The 17,774-nt window shown below is 55.2% G+C and overlaps 2 protein-coding genes across 2 annotated transcripts; one reads left to right on the plus strand and one right to left on the minus strand.

Annotated features, from left to right (window-relative positions):
• Positions 1 to 1,299: 1,299 nt before the first annotated feature.
• Positions 1,300 to 3,498, plus strand: LOC309597808 (tubulin beta-4B chain). Its single transcript, XM_082327664.1, has 4 exons — positions 1,300 to 1,412; positions 1,509 to 1,617; positions 1,695 to 1,805; positions 2,286 to 3,498. The coding sequence occupies exons 1-4, from the start codon at positions 1,356 to 1,358 to the stop codon at positions 3,344 to 3,346; spliced, it is 1,338 nt and encodes a 445-aa protein (XP_082183790.1). The 5' UTR covers positions 1,300 to 1,355; the 3' UTR covers positions 3,347 to 3,498.
• CIMIP2A (ciliary microtubule inner protein 2A) lies at positions 3,486 to 17,751 on the minus strand (the record flags this gene model as incomplete). Its single annotated transcript, XM_082327876.1, has 7 exons — positions 3,486 to 3,574; positions 5,897 to 6,014; positions 8,113 to 8,207; positions 9,394 to 9,511; positions 10,494 to 10,798; positions 14,421 to 14,614; positions 17,699 to 17,751. 7 exons carry the CDS (start codon positions 17,749 to 17,751, stop codon positions 3,486 to 3,488), a joined length of 972 nt encoding a protein of 323 aa, XP_082184002.1.
• Between the last annotated feature and the right edge of the window lie 23 nt (positions 17,752 to 17,774).

Below are 17,774 nucleotides of genomic sequence, written 5' to 3' on the forward strand. Positions count from 1 at the left end.
AGGCAACAGCTGGAGACCAGCTAGGTTTGGAGAACCCAATTAGGAGCCTCTTTCAAGTTTTAGCTGCATTATGAAACAAGAAGAGATGCTAGGACTTGTAAACCTCGCTGGCATCCTCATGAATACGCATAATCATAAAAAGGCTCTGCTAAAACAACAATCAAAGTACGCTCAGTGGAAGCTGTGACCAATAGATGAACTGTCTACGCAAGAATGTGCTAACAAAGTTGGATGGTAGAAGGCGAACAGTTCGGCGGAGTCAGAGGAAAGGTAAGCGAGGGAGACGTATCTAGTTTGGGACGCTTGGCTGCTCGGGACGGGGCTGCACCCTGAACACGACGCCTCGGTCAGCCAGCCGCCCACCGCCGGCTCGGACGGCTCCCCCCCGGCGGCTCCACCGCACGCCAGCGCTCCCCTCGCAGCACAGCCCCTTCCCGCCCGCGGCCCGCCGCCCCCCGCGCCTCCCGGCCGCCAGGCCCCCCCGAGCCCCCGCAGGGCCCCCGAAGCCGAGCTTCGCCACCCCCGCGGCAGAGCCCGCCGCGGGCCGCGCCCCGGCCTCGCCCCTTCCCGCCGCGGTTGCCATAACAACGGCCGCCCGGCCCCGCCGCCTCAGGCGGCTGCGCGCCAGAAAGTGCTAGAAAGGCGCCGCAGCCCCGCGCCTGCGCAGACGGGCTCCCTGCCCCCCCCACCCACCCCCGCCGCCGCAGCGCCCCGGGGCCGCGGGGGACGGGGGGCGGCGGCGGCGGGGACGGGCGCGGGGGTCCCTCCCTGAGGAGCGGGGGCGGGAGGGGCGCTCGGGACCCGCGGGGGAAGCGGCTCCCCGGACCCCGCCCTCCCCCTTCTCCCGCAGTAAGGAGGAGCCGCCGCCTACGCTGCGCAAAGCGCGCAGACGGCGTCGGGAATAGGCGGCTGCGCCGGCCACCGCCCAGGGCCCGCTGCGGAGCCATTGCGACGGTTACTAGGACACTTCGCTTTCCTCCAATCAAATGACGTGAGCTCATCCCTGAGGCCGGCAGCCAATCACGCTCGACATCAATCATTCAATTAAGCCAATCGGGAGCGAGTAGGGCGGGCATTCGTGGGCCCCGGTTGCCTAACAGTAAAATCAACAGACAGGCGGGCGGAGCAAACGGGAGCTGCTGATTTGAATGACAGCGCTCCGGCCAACCAGACTTCCTCATTTGTAGAGCCTCGTTATGAGTAGCCAGTAGCTGCTGCGAATGGCCGCCTGGGCGGGGAAAAGAAGGCTGCGCGCGCATTCCGCTGCTATATAAGGCTTGGCCGTTGCCTCACGCAGTCAGAGTCGGTTGGGGGAAGAGTGGCGTTGGCTGAGAGTGAGCAGTGCCGCCGCCATCATGAGGGAGATCGTGCACCTGCAGGCCGGGCAGTGCGGAAACCAGATCGGGGCCAAGGTGCGGGCGGCGGGCAGGGGGCGGTGGGGTCGGGGCGATGGGAGGGGTGGGGGCACGGCCCGGCCCGGCCACCCCTGACGCGGTTTTCTCCGGCAGTTCTGGGAGGTGATCAGCGACGAACATGGCATCGACCCAACCGGCACCTACCATGGAGACAGCGACCTGCAGCTGGAGCGCATTAACGTCTACTACAACGAGGCCACAGGTAGGGCCCGGCGCCGCGCCCGCCCCCTCCCCGGGCCGCCCCCGCCGCCGCAGTCACGGCTTCTCCCTGTTTTACAGGTGGCAAATACGTGCCCCGGGCCGTGCTGGTGGACCTGGAGCCCGGCACCATGGACTCGGTGCGCTCCGGGCCCTTCGGCCAGATATTCAGGCCAGACAACTTCGTGTTCGGTGAGTGCGCCGGGAGCGGGGGAGGGACCTGCCGTGGAACCGGCTCGGGGTGGGGTGGGCAGGGCAGGGACGCTGCACTGCGGGCTGCCCCGCCGCACACGCTCCCGAGGCGAGCGCGGCCCCGGGAGGGGGGTTAATCCTGGCGCTTCAGGAAACACCGGGCATCTGCGGATGGTGCGGGACGGCAGCTGCCGGGAGAGCAGCTCCGGGAAGGCGCAGGGGGTCGTTGCTCTTCTGATTCTCGTTGCCTCCTCCATAATGTCAGGGGAAATTAAATGGCTGCTGTATCATTGATACCGAATGTTTGCCGTGTACCTGCCGAGCCATTTCAGAGGTGCTTGTGTGAAACCGCAGCTCTACCCTCGATAAAATGAAAGCTTTTGTGGGCTTTCTCTGGAGCCTGATGCTCCTAAGCTTTGCTCGCAAGCAATAAGCAGGAAGCAGTGACCGTAATCTAATACGAAAATGGCTCTCTTCCAGGTCAGAGCGGAGCAGGAAACAACTGGGCAAAGGGCCATTATACGGAAGGTGCTGAATTAGTTGATTCCGTGTTAGATGTTGTAAGAAAGGAGGCTGAAAGCTGTGATTGTCTCCAGGGCTTTCAGCTTACTCACTCCCTCGGTGGTGGTACAGGCTCTGGCATGGGTACCCTCCTCATCAGCAAAATTCGTGAAGAGTACCCAGACCGGATTATGAATACTTTCAGTGTTGTGCCCTCCCCTAAAGTGTCAGATACTGTAGTAGAGCCCTACAATGCCACGCTCTCGGTGCACCAGCTCGTGGAGAACACAGACGAAACATACTGTATTGATAACGAAGCCCTCTACGACATATGCTTCAGAACACTGAAGTTAACTACTCCAACATACGGTGATCTGAACCATTTAGTGTCGGCAACCATGAGCGGTGTTACCACCTGCCTGCGGTTCCCCGGCCAGCTTAACGCTGACCTGCGGAAGCTGGCAGTGAACATGGTTCCCTTCCCCCGTTTGCACTTTTTCATGCCTGGTTTTGCCCCGCTCACGAGCCGTGGGAGCCAGCAGTACCGTGCTTTAACCGTGCCAGAGCTAACACAGCAGATGTTCGATGCAAAGAACATGATGGCTGCGTGTGACCCGCGTCACGGCCGCTATCTGACCGTAGCTGCTGTTTTTAGAGGCCGTATGTCAATGAAAGAGGTCGATGAGCAAATGCTGAACGTTCAGAACAAAAATAGCAGCTATTTTGTCGAATGGATTCCTAATAACGTTAAAACGGCGGTCTGTGACATTCCACCTCGTGGCCTGAAAATGTCTGCCACCTTCATTGGTAACAGCACAGCCATCCAGGAGCTGTTCAAACGCATTTCTGAGCAGTTCACGGCCATGTTCCGCCGAAAGGCTTTCCTGCACTGGTACACAGGCGAGGGCATGGACGAGATGGAGTTCACAGAGGCCGAGAGCAACATGAACGACCTGGTCTCTGAGTATCAGCAGTACCAGGATGCTACCGCTGAGGAGGAGGGGGAGTTTGAGGAGGAGGCTGAGGAAGAGGCAGAGTAAAAGCTATGCAGATGAACACCTGTAAATTTTGTTTAAAGCTGTATGAACTCTTTCATTCAAAACTTCTCTGTCTGTGTTGTGTTCCTCTTCCTGTCTCAAAGTCAGTTCAAATGCTGTACAGGCACCATTAAAGCATTTTTCACAGCGCACAAGCTCGTCTCCTTTCTTCATTTTGGTAAGCTTTTCGGGTGCTGTTCCCAAACGTAAGCGCGTAGGTGTTTCGGAGGTCTGGAAAAGAAAAATAACGGACTGGGCGTGAGCCCTGCGCTCGGCAACCGCCCTGCGCTCCTGCCTCCTGCCCAGGTGGTGGCCGTCCTTGCTCCCGGCGGTGCGGGAATCGCAGAAATCCTCTGCTATTCCTCTATATCCCTTTATAACGGAGCGTGCTGGTTGGGGGATAGGCTCCACAGGGAGGGTGGAATTCAGCTCCAAGCTGGGTCTAAATTTAGGTACCTGCGTGTGGGCTCCTGTTACAGCCTCCCTCCCGGCGGGAGCGGGGCCGCTCTCCTCGCCGCGGTGGGAGCCTAGGTTCCAGTGCAGGGTCTAAGCTGTAGCTTCCCCGCCTGCCTGGGCAACAAACGGGTGCGGGCAAGTTGCCTTTGGGCTACAGGTGGGTGTTCCTGGCGGCGGCTGAGCCACTGCAGCTACTCGGGAGGTGGCTGTGGGCTGTCAGCGGAGCCTTGGGGACAGCGCTGACGCCCCGTGCTGCTGAGGACGAGGGGCACCGAAGGGCTCCTGTGTACGCAGCCTCGCTGGGGCCAGTTTGAAAACTGCGTCGGGTGTTCCTGCAGCCTCTGCTTGTGAAGCGAGCTGAACACCTGATACCAAATTACAGTTTTGTTTCGTGAAAACCCTCTATTAAAAAAAAGCAAAGCAGATTTTTACTGTGGAAACAGTTAAAAATGTTCAGTGTTCCCTCAAGTGACAAAGCTGTCACTCCGAACAGCTGGGCAGGAGAGAGCAGGCTGCTCTCCTGCTGAAGCAATTCTGTTCAGTGTTGTTAATTGTAACTGATTTTGTGTTTTTCTGTCTTAAAAATAAGTTTCTCCTTCCGGAGTTGAACTGGTTGGAGCGGTTAGAATTGCACCGACTGGAAATCAGTCTGTCCACAGAAACAGGCGGCCGGTTTCAAACCGACACGGGAGAGTGCTTCCGCAGGTGAAAAGATGGCAACAGGTTTGTGAAGCATGGAGTAACGCTTGAAGCAGTTGACGTCTGTCCTTGATTTTGGGGTGGGTTTTCTCCTTCCCATCGCACCGAAGCTGGGTGTTCCCTGGCCTGCCAGCTGCCGCAGCGCTAACGCTGGAGGCCACTTCACCCTCGGGTTCCTAACAGCCCTTCTCCAGGGGGCTTTGGCCCGCAGCCGTGGGGAGCGTGGCCCCAACCCTCCCCGAGGAAACGGGCACCCAGAGCGGCCCGGGCTTTGCCGTGAGACGGCCCAGAACCGCTGCCGCGCGAAGGAGGGCGACAGGCGCGCGTCGGCACCGGGGCCGGCAGCTGCGGCGCCTGCCCTCTGCCCCGGGGCCGCGGTGTGGTGACAGAGGCCAGACCCAACGGACCTCTCCCCCTTTGCTCAGCCCGGCCTCACCTTTCGCCATCAGTGTCCAAGATGCTTCCGTCCTCCCCCTCAGCCCGTCCCCGAGCTCCTGCCGACGGGCCCGCTGTTAAACTCTGCTCTTTCTGCATGGCTTCCCCACGCCCCCGGTACCGGTCTTGCTGGAGCCGCATTCACTGCCCCAACGTTCTCCCCGCTGGGCTATCGGCTACAGCCCAGCCCTGCCAGGGCAGTTGTTTTCCCCCCCTTTCCTTTCATTTCTCCCACATTTTGTGTCTTCTACCACTTTCCTCCTCTGCGTTGCGTTAAGTACAAGCTATGAGTTTGGTTCTTTCTACCTGAGCTCCATGATGTCCCATCCCACATTACTGAGCCGTGGGCTCTTTGCTGTGGCCAAAGATAGCAGTATCAGTTGCTGATTTATTGACATTTTAGCCTGGTACCTTAATGCTTTCCAGGTGCGTGGGCACCTTCCCCTTAACACACCCAAAATTGCCTTCTTCAGCTCTCTCCTTCTAGGCAGCACCAACAACAGAAGGACCAGGCAGACGGTATGGGGTAGCCACCGCCTGTCTTGATGGCTAATACCATTTTGCTGCTTTTTTCGTGCTGTCTCAACCCCTTGGTATCATCTGCCTTTTGCTTTTTATCAGACTTTAAGCTTTTGAGAACAGAATCACTTTTCCTGCCGCAGCCACTGTACCAGGCAGGGTGCTCCTGAGCCTCCTCCGCCTTAGCAGGGGGTTGGTGGCTGGAGACCAGAGGAAGGTTCTGGGCAAGCCCAGGCTGGCAGCGAGGCCGACGGGCTCACCTGCGGAAAGGCGGGGATGGCACGGCTCCAGCGCCTTGGCACAGACTGGAACAAACATCTACTACCCCCGTGGAACATCTCAGTAATCGTTCCCTACTACGACACTACAGCTAATAACAGCGCTACTTAATGGCAGTAATCAGTATTAGTGACTTCCATTTTCACTCAGCTGATGACAACCTACCTGGTACGAAGCCCGAGTAGGAAGGTATCAGTCCAGCGCTGGTGTAAATCCTGCTGTTAGGCCAGTATGTTTGGGGAAATCTCCTGCCAAAGCTGCAAGCTGCATTTCTCTGCAAAAACTGGAAAACAAACAAAAAAGAAAGCCAACAATACAGTGCGGTTCGTTTTAAGCTATATTGTTGTTAACCAAGTCGTGTGCTTTGACTCCGTATTCGAGAAAGTATTTAAGCCAGTGTACAGCAATCCTCTTTCCAGTTCTATTTCCTTCTAATTAGGAGCTCCATTGCATCTGCCCCTTTTTCCATTTTATGAGTTTTTCTCCCGCCAGGTGCGAGCTCGCACCCCAGCTGCCCACAGCAGCTCCTGGCCTGGGCATAGTCCTCAGGGTCGCTACAGACCGGGCTGCGTTCATCACCGCTGGGCGTCATCCGCCAGTCCCAAACACCTCGTGCTCGTACGCTTGCCACGCCGGGAGCCAGCAGTATCTGCTGGAGCTGGCTCCGTGCCTCGTCTGCTCCCGCGCTATGACTCTGCACATCTGTGTTTTGGCTCGACCCCTTCAACTGGTTTGGTTTTTCCATGAGTCCCAGTGACCCTGCTTAGCCCGTAATTCCCAAGCTAGGAGGGAGGGGAAGGCTTAGGGAGCGTTAACCGCAGGGAGAGCGTAAATCATCTGGCTCCGTCCCTGCCCCCGAGGACAGACGCAGGTAAGGGGCTGCGCCGGAGGAGGGCTATTGCAGCTCTGCACGTCTCTGCAGCGGCAAAACCCCCAAAGGTGTCACTGCAGCTGCGCCGCCCTCCTCGGTGGCGAGGGGACCGGGGTCACGGAGCCGAGCAAACCGAGGGGCCATTGAACCGGTTTGTGACTGACGAGGGAGCGATGGCTGCAATTCCTCAAGCGCAGCACTGAAGCGAGAGGATTGCATTATTTTGCCTGATGCAGAGAGTAAGCAATGATCCATGGCACATCCCAGTATGTAACCTAGGGCAACAGAGATTTAGGGCAGAAGATTAGTGGCTTGAAGGCAGAAGCCATCTTAGAAATGTGGTATGATTTTTTTTTTTTTTTAGCGTGCTTCTATTCCTCCAGCACCTGATGTGCTGCGGCTAACCCCTGCGAGCCTGGCTTCTGCTGAATCCCGCAATGGAGAAACACCTCCCTCCCTGATTTACTACACGGCAGACGTTTCTTAAGAAACCAGGGGCAGAACGGCTTTGCAAACAGCACGTTGAGTTGTGATAATGCCTGGGTTTTGTTTGTTTGCTTCATTTCAATTCCTGTTCACGGCAGAAGGAAAGGGTGAGGAAGCCAGCGCAGGGAAACACGTTTCAGGCAGAGGATGAGGCTGCCATGAGCACTCTCAGCCCTGCCGCTCTCCTGCTGAGTCATTTTTTCCCAGCTGAGTTTCTCTGAGCTGGGGATCCTCAGTCTTGGACTTTTTCCTACATCAGACCCTTACGCTCTGGGACAAAGGCACTGCAGTGAGTCCCGGTGAACAGAAAGGGCTGGAAATGTTGTAACCTGCTGTTAGCGAGCGGTGTCACTGCGCTGATCAGCCCTCGCCGGCACCGACCCGCAGACGGCCGCAGCCCAGGGAGCCCAGTCCATCCGCGGAGCAGGGACAAACGTGTGGCTTTGAATGCAGACGATTAACTCCTGCGGGAGGGATCTCATGTTCCCGTGTAGGAGGATTATATGGGAGATCTTACAGCAAGGGGACAAAATAGTTTTTCAGTAGGGATATTTCTGCATCCTTCCCAAAAGGAGGAGAAAGAAGATCCAGATCCCTTTAGGACAAATTATGTTAGTAAAGGAAAAAGCCTTGCAACCAACGAAAAGGGAGGAATCCCCATCCACGCAGCCCAGGAAGCCGCCCAGGTAGAGAAGGCAGATTGCGCGAGGGAAGGGCAGAGAGCTGCGTCTCTGTTTCTGCACTCAGAGCAACATTTTTAACAGCCACCCTTGACCCAGCCCTCAACAGATTTGCTTAATCCTTTTATGAACTCATTTATCCTCCCTTAATGTCCCAAGGAAACAAGTTACAGAATTTAATTGCTCATGATTTTTTCAATGATGTTACCTAGCAGCATTTTATTTTGCCTGTACTTATAACCCCAGTTCTAATACTAATACTGTAAACAACATCACTTTTGGAGCTGCGGATGAATCAACACCAAGATCACACTGTTGAAATAAGATTTGTGCCTATAACCTACCTGAAGTCGGTCAAATTCATCCATTGCTTCCTTCACGGCCCGGATGTAGTTCACGCCATTAATCCAGGTGAGGCGGGGGATGAAGCCAGCGTACCCTTCGGGTGAAGACAAGAGAGAACATTTTCTGCTTGAGAACATAGGTATCGTGTAAGGATCAACCAGTCTGGAAGTGGAAGAGGCTGGGATAAATACAAAACCTTGGCAGGGTATAGGAAGGCAAAATTCATCCATTTAAATTGTACCGCTAACTCTTACATGTGAAGTATCTTTTCTGAAAAAGTCTTTTTTATGATTCCCAAGGAAAGCTCAATGGGCTGAACTGATCTTTGTTGGTCTCCATGAGGTATGGAAGAAACATTTCTTGTAGTCCTCTCTTCACACCAACAGCTCTGTCATGTTCTCACCCATTTTAATACATATTCAGGGGCTAAAACAACTGCGTGTCCAACCTTTCTTCCTCGTTTGCCCTGCCCATCCAATAAATTTTCACTAATTATAAGACAAAAATTATATAAAGTCTAAAACTATATAAAACAGAGAGAGGGCTACAACCTAAAAGCAGCCAGAACTCCCTCTTCCCAAATCTTGCTTTGGAGAGAGCGAAATTTGTCTTCTGCATCCTAAAACACCGATGCTCTTTCACCGAGTCTGAGACGTTTTGAGATGCAGCCCCTGTACTCTCCTGGGCCGCCGCAGAGCGAAGCGTCCCTCCCGCCGGTGCCGTACCCTTTAGCGGGGAGCCCAGGGCATCGCCCTTCATAATTCTCCTACTTGCAGAGGAACGTGCTTCCAGTGCAAGTGGAGAAGTCACAGAGTATAACTCCTTGTAAGACAGAGTTTTATACATTTATGGTGGTGCAATACACCACTGTGTGTTGATTTGATGCTTCAGAAAAGCATCTTATTTCTAGGAGAGAAATAACTACCTCAGTGGTGAGAGATACTCATCGAGCTGCTGGAGCTGGAGCAGAGCCCATGACCCATCAGCTCCTCGCTTTCTGGAGCATTTCCTAGCCTGGCCCCGCAGCTGCAGGGAACTGAGGTGGCTCCTGCATCCCTTCCACTGCCCACGGGCACGTGTCCCTCAGCGCGAGATCCACGGGGTGACAGCATCCCAAAGAAACGCCCTTCCCTGGCGAGGAGCAGGGGCATTTTCCATCCCAAAGTGTTGCAGCGAGCCGGAGCGACTGGCCAACCTCTCCGAGGTTCCCCAGGGGCAGAAGGGTGACACGATTTCCTCCGAGGTGGGCTCACGCTGCGCACGGCCTCCCTCTTTTTTACCTGAGATGACTTTCTGTTGGATCACATTTGGTACGTCCAGTTCTGGTAACCGACCACCTTGCTCCACATCTGTTGTTTCAGCCACTCCTGGCAGAGTCACATCTTCAATTTTTACGGGCTCAAAATAAAAGCAGAAATAAAATAAATACCAGTAAAACCCGCTTTCTCCTTTGGCTCCATTGCTTAAATCACTGCCAGAACCTGTGAATGGCAACTGCCATTTCCATTTCTTCCCAGCTTTACACCAAGAACTACTCCAAGAATTTCTGGTAAAGTCAAATTACTAGATGAGCTCTCTGTACGCAGAGGTTTTGCAAAATCCCCAGGGAGAGCAAGGGGAGCTTTGGGTGCTGAGCTCATTTGCAAATCTGTTTCTTAGAGCAAGAAGCAGGAATGCCCCTTCTTGGGATTTATATCCAGGCCAGCTTTTGACTCGATACGTCAAATCTCTAATCTCTGCCTTCAGGGGATTTGCAGGGCCCCGGCCGGCTGTGACGTGACACGTGCTGGCTCTGGCTCCAAAGAAATAAGAGGCTCAAACACATTGGTCCTGAGCGATACTGGCACCCAGCTCCGCAGGCAAATCCCGGTGCTTGTGTTTAAAGGAGGGATAACGATGGTGGGAAATTCAGGTGGGAGCAGTTAAGGGGTCAGAAACCCCAGAAATGTAACCAAAGGTGCCAGGAGCGCGCTCTTTTGGGGAGGAGGAGGAGGAGGAAGGGCGGCAGCGGCAGGGCTCCCAGTTCACCCGACGGAAACACAAGCCTGGCTGCGTAGCGCAGTGTAACGCAGGATCTAACGACGGGGATTTGAAGCTAAAACTCAACCAAATGAGAAGTTAAACCTTTTTGATTAGGGAGAATAATTAATGATTACAACAATTTCCTGAAGACGTGGTGGATTTGCTACCGCTAGAAGCATTCGTGTATTTGATATTTCTCGAGACAACGCTCTCAACTTCCCGTCCTTGCCACCCACGCCCATATCAAATCCCCTCTTCACACTCGGGGACTGAGGAGAGCCCTTCCATGCAGTCCCAAACCCCATCCCTGCGCGGCAGCATCCCTTACCACGCATCTCTTCCACCCAAACCCACTCACCCGTTTGCTTCCCGCCGAGGCACCGCCGGGTCCGCATGTTTTTCCTTGTCCACAAGCCGGGGTTAGCTTGGGCAATCGCCACTCTCGTCCCTCAGAGGCAGGATAGCATGAAATCCTCCGTGGGTACCCCCGAGGCAGTCGTGTCCTCGGGACGTACTCGCCGGGGTGGTGCTGGGGCACGGGGTCCATGTGCGTCATCATCAGCTCTTCCTCTGCTGGCCCTGGCGCCGGCGGGGGAGGTTTTGGCCCAAGGACTGGTTCAGGAAAGCTTGTTGCAGCCCCAGCTTTCTCATAGGGGAAGTACCCTGTGGGACAGACACGGAGTTAAGGGAAAGGAGTGGCCGAACGAGGACGAGGGATTCCCATCGCAGCGGATCTCAGCCCCCACGCGCCCCTCTGTAGCGAAGGGAAGGAGCCCGGAGGTCACCAGCATCCCACGGGCTGCGAACGTACCCTGCGAGTGCCATCAGCCCCATCCAATAAACCGGCCTGCATGGAAAAACTGCACAAATAGAAGTTCAGTGACTTAAAATTCATTCTAAGTGATGCCTAAACTCTAAAATACCATCAGCCAAGCTATAAAGAAGTCAGGGGGAAAAAAAAACCCAAACCATATTCTTTTCTCCACGTGGCTGCGTCAGCACACCCCAAACACAGACCCCCCGAGGAATTCGTGCACTGGCATCACTGCTGCTCGTGGAGGAAGGGGTCTGCTGTGACGCTGGCCGGAAAAAAAATTATCTTACATCCAGCATATGCTGAATATCTGCACTGTGAGCTCGGGACAGAGCCCGGCAGCTTGAGGCTCTGCAGGGACAGCCGAGCTTGGCAACTTTTGTCTGCCTTTCCCTTAAAACTGTCCCGTGATGCGGCTCCCCAGGCCGCCCCGGCCCCGTACGACGCCTCCGGCCCGGCTGCTCCCTCCTGCTCCGGGCCAGGAGCGAAGCTGATTTCTCCCTCCTCGGTGGTTAGGGTGGATGATTGCTCTTACGCCCCGCAACAACTTTTTCCTTATTGGAAAACAGTTACTGTGTCAGTCTTGTCTTTTTTTAAACAAACCAAATTCCTTCCATTTTTGTTCTCATAGGTCATTTTTTTTTCAGCCCTCTGGTCATCGCTGCCTTCCCCTGACCTCCTCATGTTTGGTGGACATCTGCAGGGCAGTGCAAAGCCCCAAGGAGGAGACGGCGTCTTCCAGCGAAGGCTTCGTCTGCAGAGAGTCCCGGGGAACACTAACCTGTCCCGGCTCAACCAGCGCAGAGCAAAATCTGCCCCTTTCTGCAAGAGTATAAAACTTCTGATGGGCATTTACGTTTACAACCTGCTTATCATTGTACTATAAAGTACATATACTGTATATAACGTTGTAAAGCATATATACCTGATATAACTGATTTATCAAGTATGGTCCAGGCTAGCAACAAAATAAAGACAAATCCTTGATAAAAGTGATTTTTCAATCCAGTGTGCAAATTTGAAAGCAGGTTCATCACTATTTCCTTCATTATTAATGAAAATATTGCATCTACTCTTTTCTTCTTATCCCACAAACCAAAGGAAAAGGAAAAATGAGTTGTTTTGTACTTGAGAAATCGATATTAGCTCTTTTTTATGACCCTGGGTTTTCCAAACTTATTGATTGAGAAAGGTTGCACGGTAAGTCACTACATTAAAAGCCAGGAGAGCACCGTGCGTTTGATTTGAGTAGACAGCCGTATGTTTTCAGCCCAGGCTCCTGGGGAGCGGGTGCCCGCACGCTTGGCCTGCACCACAACCCCTCAATCCCAATGCGGCCACCCCGGAGATCCAGCATAACCCTGGCTGATATCCCCAACCTGAGCCTGACCTCACTTCCAGCAAGAAAACAACATGGGATTCAAGGGATAGAAACCAGCAACCTACTTGGTGCCTGTCACAAGGCCTTATCAAAACTAAACCTTGAGAAAAAGTCTTCAGACTGATTTTGCTAAAGGCAACCACACAGATCCAACGCTGCCGTGAGCTCTTTGATCTCCATCACGTAAAATACCCAGGAGGATGCCAGGCAGCACTCCTAAAGTGAAGGGTTTTAGGGGTCGCTCACCGACAGCTCGACAGCAGGAGCCGTTGATGAAGAGTTACCAGCACGGCAAGGTGCTCCCTGTGGCCACGTTCCACAGCATTTCACCAAGGAGCAGCGAACGTGAGCTCCCAGCGGCACACGTTGGCAGGGGACGGAAAGGTTGGCGAGGAGAGAACAAGAATGAGGACAGGGTAATGAGAGAGAGAGCAACTAGGTCAACTGGTTGGTTGGGTCCATCCAAACTACGTTTTAGTCCAAGGAAATGCAAATTTAAATGTCCAGGAATGAAGGCTGTAAATACCAGCTGCGTAGTGGAGACCTGGATCCTGGAAAACACGGCTAGGAAGAACAGAAATGCCAAGTTTGCAAGAAGCTACACAGCACGAATTCCCAGTGAGAAATGGGAAAGCATCAGTTTGGTGTGGCCATCCCCAGGGAAATGAAGGCCCAGATCCCGCCCGGGCACGTTACCCCCGCGTTCAGCTGGGAGAGGACTCGCTCCCGCTGAACAGGGTGCCCGCAACAGCTACGGCTTAGATGCACGATGTGGTACATGGCAAACGCGTCACCAAAGGATGGCACGTCCGCGAGAGGGGCTGATCGGGATCACGGTGCGGCTGCTGCTGTGGCCCGATTCGGGTCTGCTCAACTGGGACTGGGCGCTTTGCCCAGAAGGGCTGGGACTTGGTAGGAGATTCCTGCAAATTCCCAGCGTTGGGAATCTATGTGAGCATGTGTCAGTGTCTGACGGAGGAGATGGGGCCTGGTAGCAGAAGTGGGGAAGGTGGGAAGGGAAGGGCACACGAGCCCTTCTGCTGAGCTGAGGTGGGAGCAGCAAGACGCAAAGTGAACCACAGGCTGCGAGGAGGAGCTCTGAGCAGGACGGGCGCTGCAGAGCCAGCCTTCCCCAGAGAGACAGAATTCAGCCCGTGGAATTGTGCTGCGTTTGGCTGGGGGAGAGTTCATTTTCTCCATAGGAGCCAGTATGGGGCTGTGGTTTGGATTTGTGCTGGAAACAGTGTTGATAACACAGGGATGTTTTTGTCACTGCTGAGCAGTGCTTACACAAGGTCAAGGCCTTTTCTGCCTCTCAGCCCACCCCAGCAGCGAGCAGGCTGGGGGGCACAAGGAGCTGGGAAGGGACACGGCCGGGACAGCTGAGCCCAGCCGACCACAGGGATGTCCCACACCGTATGGCATCACGCTCAGCAATAAAACCGGGAGGGGTTGGCGGGGGGCTGCTGCTCGGGGGCGGGCTGGGCCTGGGTCAGATGGTGGTGAGCAATTGTTTTCCTTTGCATTGCTTGGTTTTCTTGGGTTTTATTTCTCTCTTCCTGTTATTTTCCTTTTCATTACAATTGATTATTATTAATTTATTTTATTTCAATTATTAAACTGTTTTTATCTCAACCCACGAGTTTTCTCACTTTTCCCCTCCCGATTCTCTCCCCCATCCTACTGCGGGGGAGTGAGCGAGCGGCTGCGTGGTGCTTCGCTGCTGGCTGGAGTTAAACCACAACAGGAATATGGAAGAATCAGGGAGTGAGTTCATAATACGCCGTAAAATCATTTATCTTCATCTAACTGAAGATAACCTGGGAACTAAAATTCTCCTCTCCACTCCGCCAGACGCCGGTGTGAGAAGCCCCGTGCGCATCAGCCGAGGCTGTGCTCCAGCTCCGCAGCGGGGATGCTCTCCGGGTGTCCGTGCTCCTACCCCAGAGCTACGACTGCTCCATGGAAAATATCCCATGTCACCCCCGGAACCTATTGAGGATGGGGACAGCCCCCGCTGCTCGTGATTGACCCCGTGTTCGTTAGCAGAGCCCGTTCTGGCGGAGGGACGAGCCCCAGGGTCTGCTCACCTGGACGCCCAGGGAGATAACCCTGGACACCGTGCTTCGTCCCGCTGAAGTCCTCGACAAACTTCGGCCTGCGCAGCGGTGCCAGCAAGGGGCGAGGGCTCTTCGCGACTCCCGGATCCGTCAGCAGGCGGTGAGTGGTTTTGCCAAAGGTTTCTCCGCACTGATAGTTGTACTGAGGGATGAAGCCCTCATAGCTGAGGAGGAAACAAAAAAGAGCAGTCACAGATGGCATTGGAAGGCGCCCACAGGTGGGACAACCTGCGTTAGAGCTTTTGTACGCGGGAAAGGCCACGGCCAGGAGGACACGCGGCTGGGAGTACGCGAGCCCAGGGAAGGTGATTGCACAGGGATGTGGCCGCGAGCGTGACTGCGTTTACGCCGCTGGAGCAGCGGCACGAGGGGAGCACCGAGGAGACGCGTGCGGTTACGCAGGGAGCCGGGGGGGTCTGTCTGGGGGTGTTTGCACATGCGTGTTTTCACATGTCAGCATGAAAACCGGCTCATAGGCTTACAGGCGTGTATAGGCACAGGCCTGCGCTCTGGTTCATGGAGGACGAGGTCAGGGAGCGTGGCCGAAGCAGCACCAGTGGATGGGAAAATTTACAGCAGGAGCGCAGCGTGGGCTGCACTCGCTCTGACAGCGCCGACATCGACAGCCTCCCCCCCCCCCCTTAAAATATTATTTCCAGTTAAACACGCCTCAGTTTTAAAATTTGCAATCTCTCTCTCTGTTCTAAAACACAGCAAGTTACTGGGAACTTCCCAGTGTCCCATGTTCAATATTGAAACTCAAAAATCAGAAAAATTGCCTGTACCCTCCAACCCTCTCCGCTCCGTACCCTCGTGGCGAGGAGCGGGACCGGGCGCCCAAACGCACCCGGGCACTGCGCGGCCTGGGAGAGGCGCGGGCGGGCGGGCAGCTGCTCAGCCCCAGAACCGAACCACTCGATTTTGGGGGACCTTCGTGCGGGGTGCGCGGCGACACGCCGCTTCTCCGCTCCCCGGGGCCTGGGACGCGCAGCTTGGCTTTTTGGTGGCTCAGGGTAGGGCAGGTGCTGGAGCTCTGGCTCCGCTCCCAAGTCCACCAGTAGGGATCAGAAACTTCAGCTACTCCCAGTATCGAATTTCCTAATGGTAATGTTATTCCACCACGGCAGAAGAAAGGTAGAGCTGCCAGTTACAATGTACAGACAGAAATATTCAATCGATGAGCCCACTGCGTGTCTGGGGATAAAGCTGGATGGTGCACGAGGATCATAAGATGATGAGTAAGTACTTTCCCTTCCAAATACTTTAAACAGCAGCGAGCAGAGCCGTGCATTTACACTTGGCAAGTTTTCCCACTTTGCATGCAGGATCTCTCACCAGCAGCTGCCGGAGGAGCTCGGTGGCTCGTCCCCATTGATTTTCAATGAGTCTTGCAACACGGGGAAGCTATGCTGGGACGATAAAGCCGAGCAAGAGCACAAATGACATAGCCTGAATAATTACAGGATGGCCAGAGGGATGTTGATCACGAACAAAATAATGGTAGGGCTGAGAAAGGATTCAATTCATAAGCAATTAAAAGCAAGGTAATCTGAGGAGCTCGGGCGAGTCAGTCTGGGTTTATGGCAAAGGGATCTGCTGCAGAGTGAATTACAAGTGCTGCTGATAAAAGCCGTGGCTCCTGGGGAAGATACCAGTCTCAGCAAGGCTGTTTGACCTTCTCCTGCTTGGTATTTTGATTAAGAAACCAGAGCGAGCCCCCTTTTCTGTAGTTCAAGCCGAGCCACTGCAGCCCCTGATCTCAAACCCCGTCGGCGAGCAGCGAGTAACCTGCTTTCCCGAGGCTGAGCCCCATTTCACTTTTCTCTTACTCAGCCCTATCTCTTCGATCGCCACTCCCCAGGCTGCGTCACCTAAACCCGCTCAGCCTTCCCCATTACCAGGGAAAAGCCTTGGCCCTGGGCCCGTCCTCGCTCGGCTCCGTGCCCTTCCCAGCTCTACCAAGCCAAGGGGTGGGCAGGGCTGCGCCCGGTGCCCGGGATTCATGGATTTACCCCTTCTCTGCACACCAAGTCCTTCCCAAACCATCCCACGTGTTGGCTTTGGCTTCCCAGCACCCTTGAGCACCGCAGTGGCATTTTCAAAGCCCTGGCTGTGACCATTGCCCAACCTGAGTGACAGCAACCTATTTCGATGCCCTCGTGTTTGTGGATTCACCAGCACGGCCAGGTATGGCGCGTGGGACAACGGGCGAGATGCTGTGACGCACCATCATCTTCCTCCTCCTCCTCCTCCTGCCGGGGTGGCACAGGGCGCACCGTCTGCCAGCAGCAGAGCCCGGGCTCCGGCGATGCCCTTAAGGCAGCTCCTCCCCACGCTCAGCCATCCAAAACAGATGCAAAGCAGCACCCGCAGCCACCCCCGGGGGCTTCCTCTGGGGCTTGGTGTGACGCTGCAAGCCTGCACCGCGCTGCCGAAAGCGGCGGCAGAATTTGGTTCCTCCTCCTGCCTTCAGTGGCTGCAGCAGCAGCCCGGAGAGGAGCAGCCCCAGCTGCTATCTCGGTATTAGGGCTGGAAGCTGCTTCTGGGGCAGCTGTCTGCAGGCAGGAGTGAGCACGGGAAGGTTTTGAGGCTTTTGGTGGTGCAAGCCCAGCCACAGCTCCCTCCTTGCTATTACTCGTCTTTCCCAAGCCGCTGTCAGCGCGCAGCTTTGACAGGGTGACAGCACGCACGGAGTAACACATCACATCGTTCAGACAACTGCAGCAACGCAAAAACACGTTACAAACCCCCAGCCCCAGAGCTTATGTAAGTTTGGAAGATACGGAGATCAGCAATGGAAAAATCCTGCCCGTTGCCGTAATGGGAAGGACGGATGCGATCGACACCGCGGGAGCATCGTTAAGGAAGGAAACGTGCCCCCCCCTTTATCTGCAGCTTGGGATCTGCCTCCTCCTGCCCGGACCCGTGCTGCACCCGCCGCCGTGCGCGGTTTTCTCTGCGCTGAGCTCTGCGGCCTGGGCTGTCCCCAGCCCCCCCGCCCCGGGAGGTCGGCCTGCCGCCCTTCCGACACCCTCCGGCTGCACTAACCCCAGTCGTTTTGTACCAACAGGAGCTTGCTCCCCCTCGGTGGCCGTCCAGCCCTCCCCAGCCCATTGACGCGTGTCACGGACCACATCTCCCAGCACGGGTCACCAGGGGACCCCACGCACAACTTCTCCGCTTCACCATGAAGCCTATCCACTTACTTCTGCCATTCGTGTCTCACCTTTTAACCAAGAACTCATTACCTCTTACCCATGACAGCTTGGTTTCTTTTCTCCAAGCCTTTAGAGGACGACATCGCAAAAAGCTTTGAAGAAACTC

This window comes from Platalea leucorodia (genome assembly GCF_965183815.1).
Source record: "Platalea leucorodia genome assembly, chromosome: 15".
NCBI lineage: Eukaryota > Metazoa > Chordata > Aves > Pelecaniformes > Threskiornithidae > Platalea > Platalea leucorodia.

What these genes read in the sequence shown, in the direction of transcription:
- LOC309597808 (XM_082327664.1), top strand. Translation starts at nt 1,356, where the DNA reads ATGAGGGAGATCGTGCACCTGCAGGCCGGGCAGTGCGGAAACCAGATC. An exon ending in GAAACCAGATCGGGGCCAAG is followed by an intron (nt 1,413 to 1,508) that starts GTGCGGGCGGCG and finishes TTTCTCCGGCAG; the next exon opens with TTCTGGGAGGTGATCAGCGA. An exon ending in CTACTACAACGAGGCCACAG is followed by an intron (nt 1,618 to 1,694) that starts GTAGGGCCCGGC and finishes CCTGTTTTACAG; the next exon opens with GTGGCAAATACGTGCCCCGG.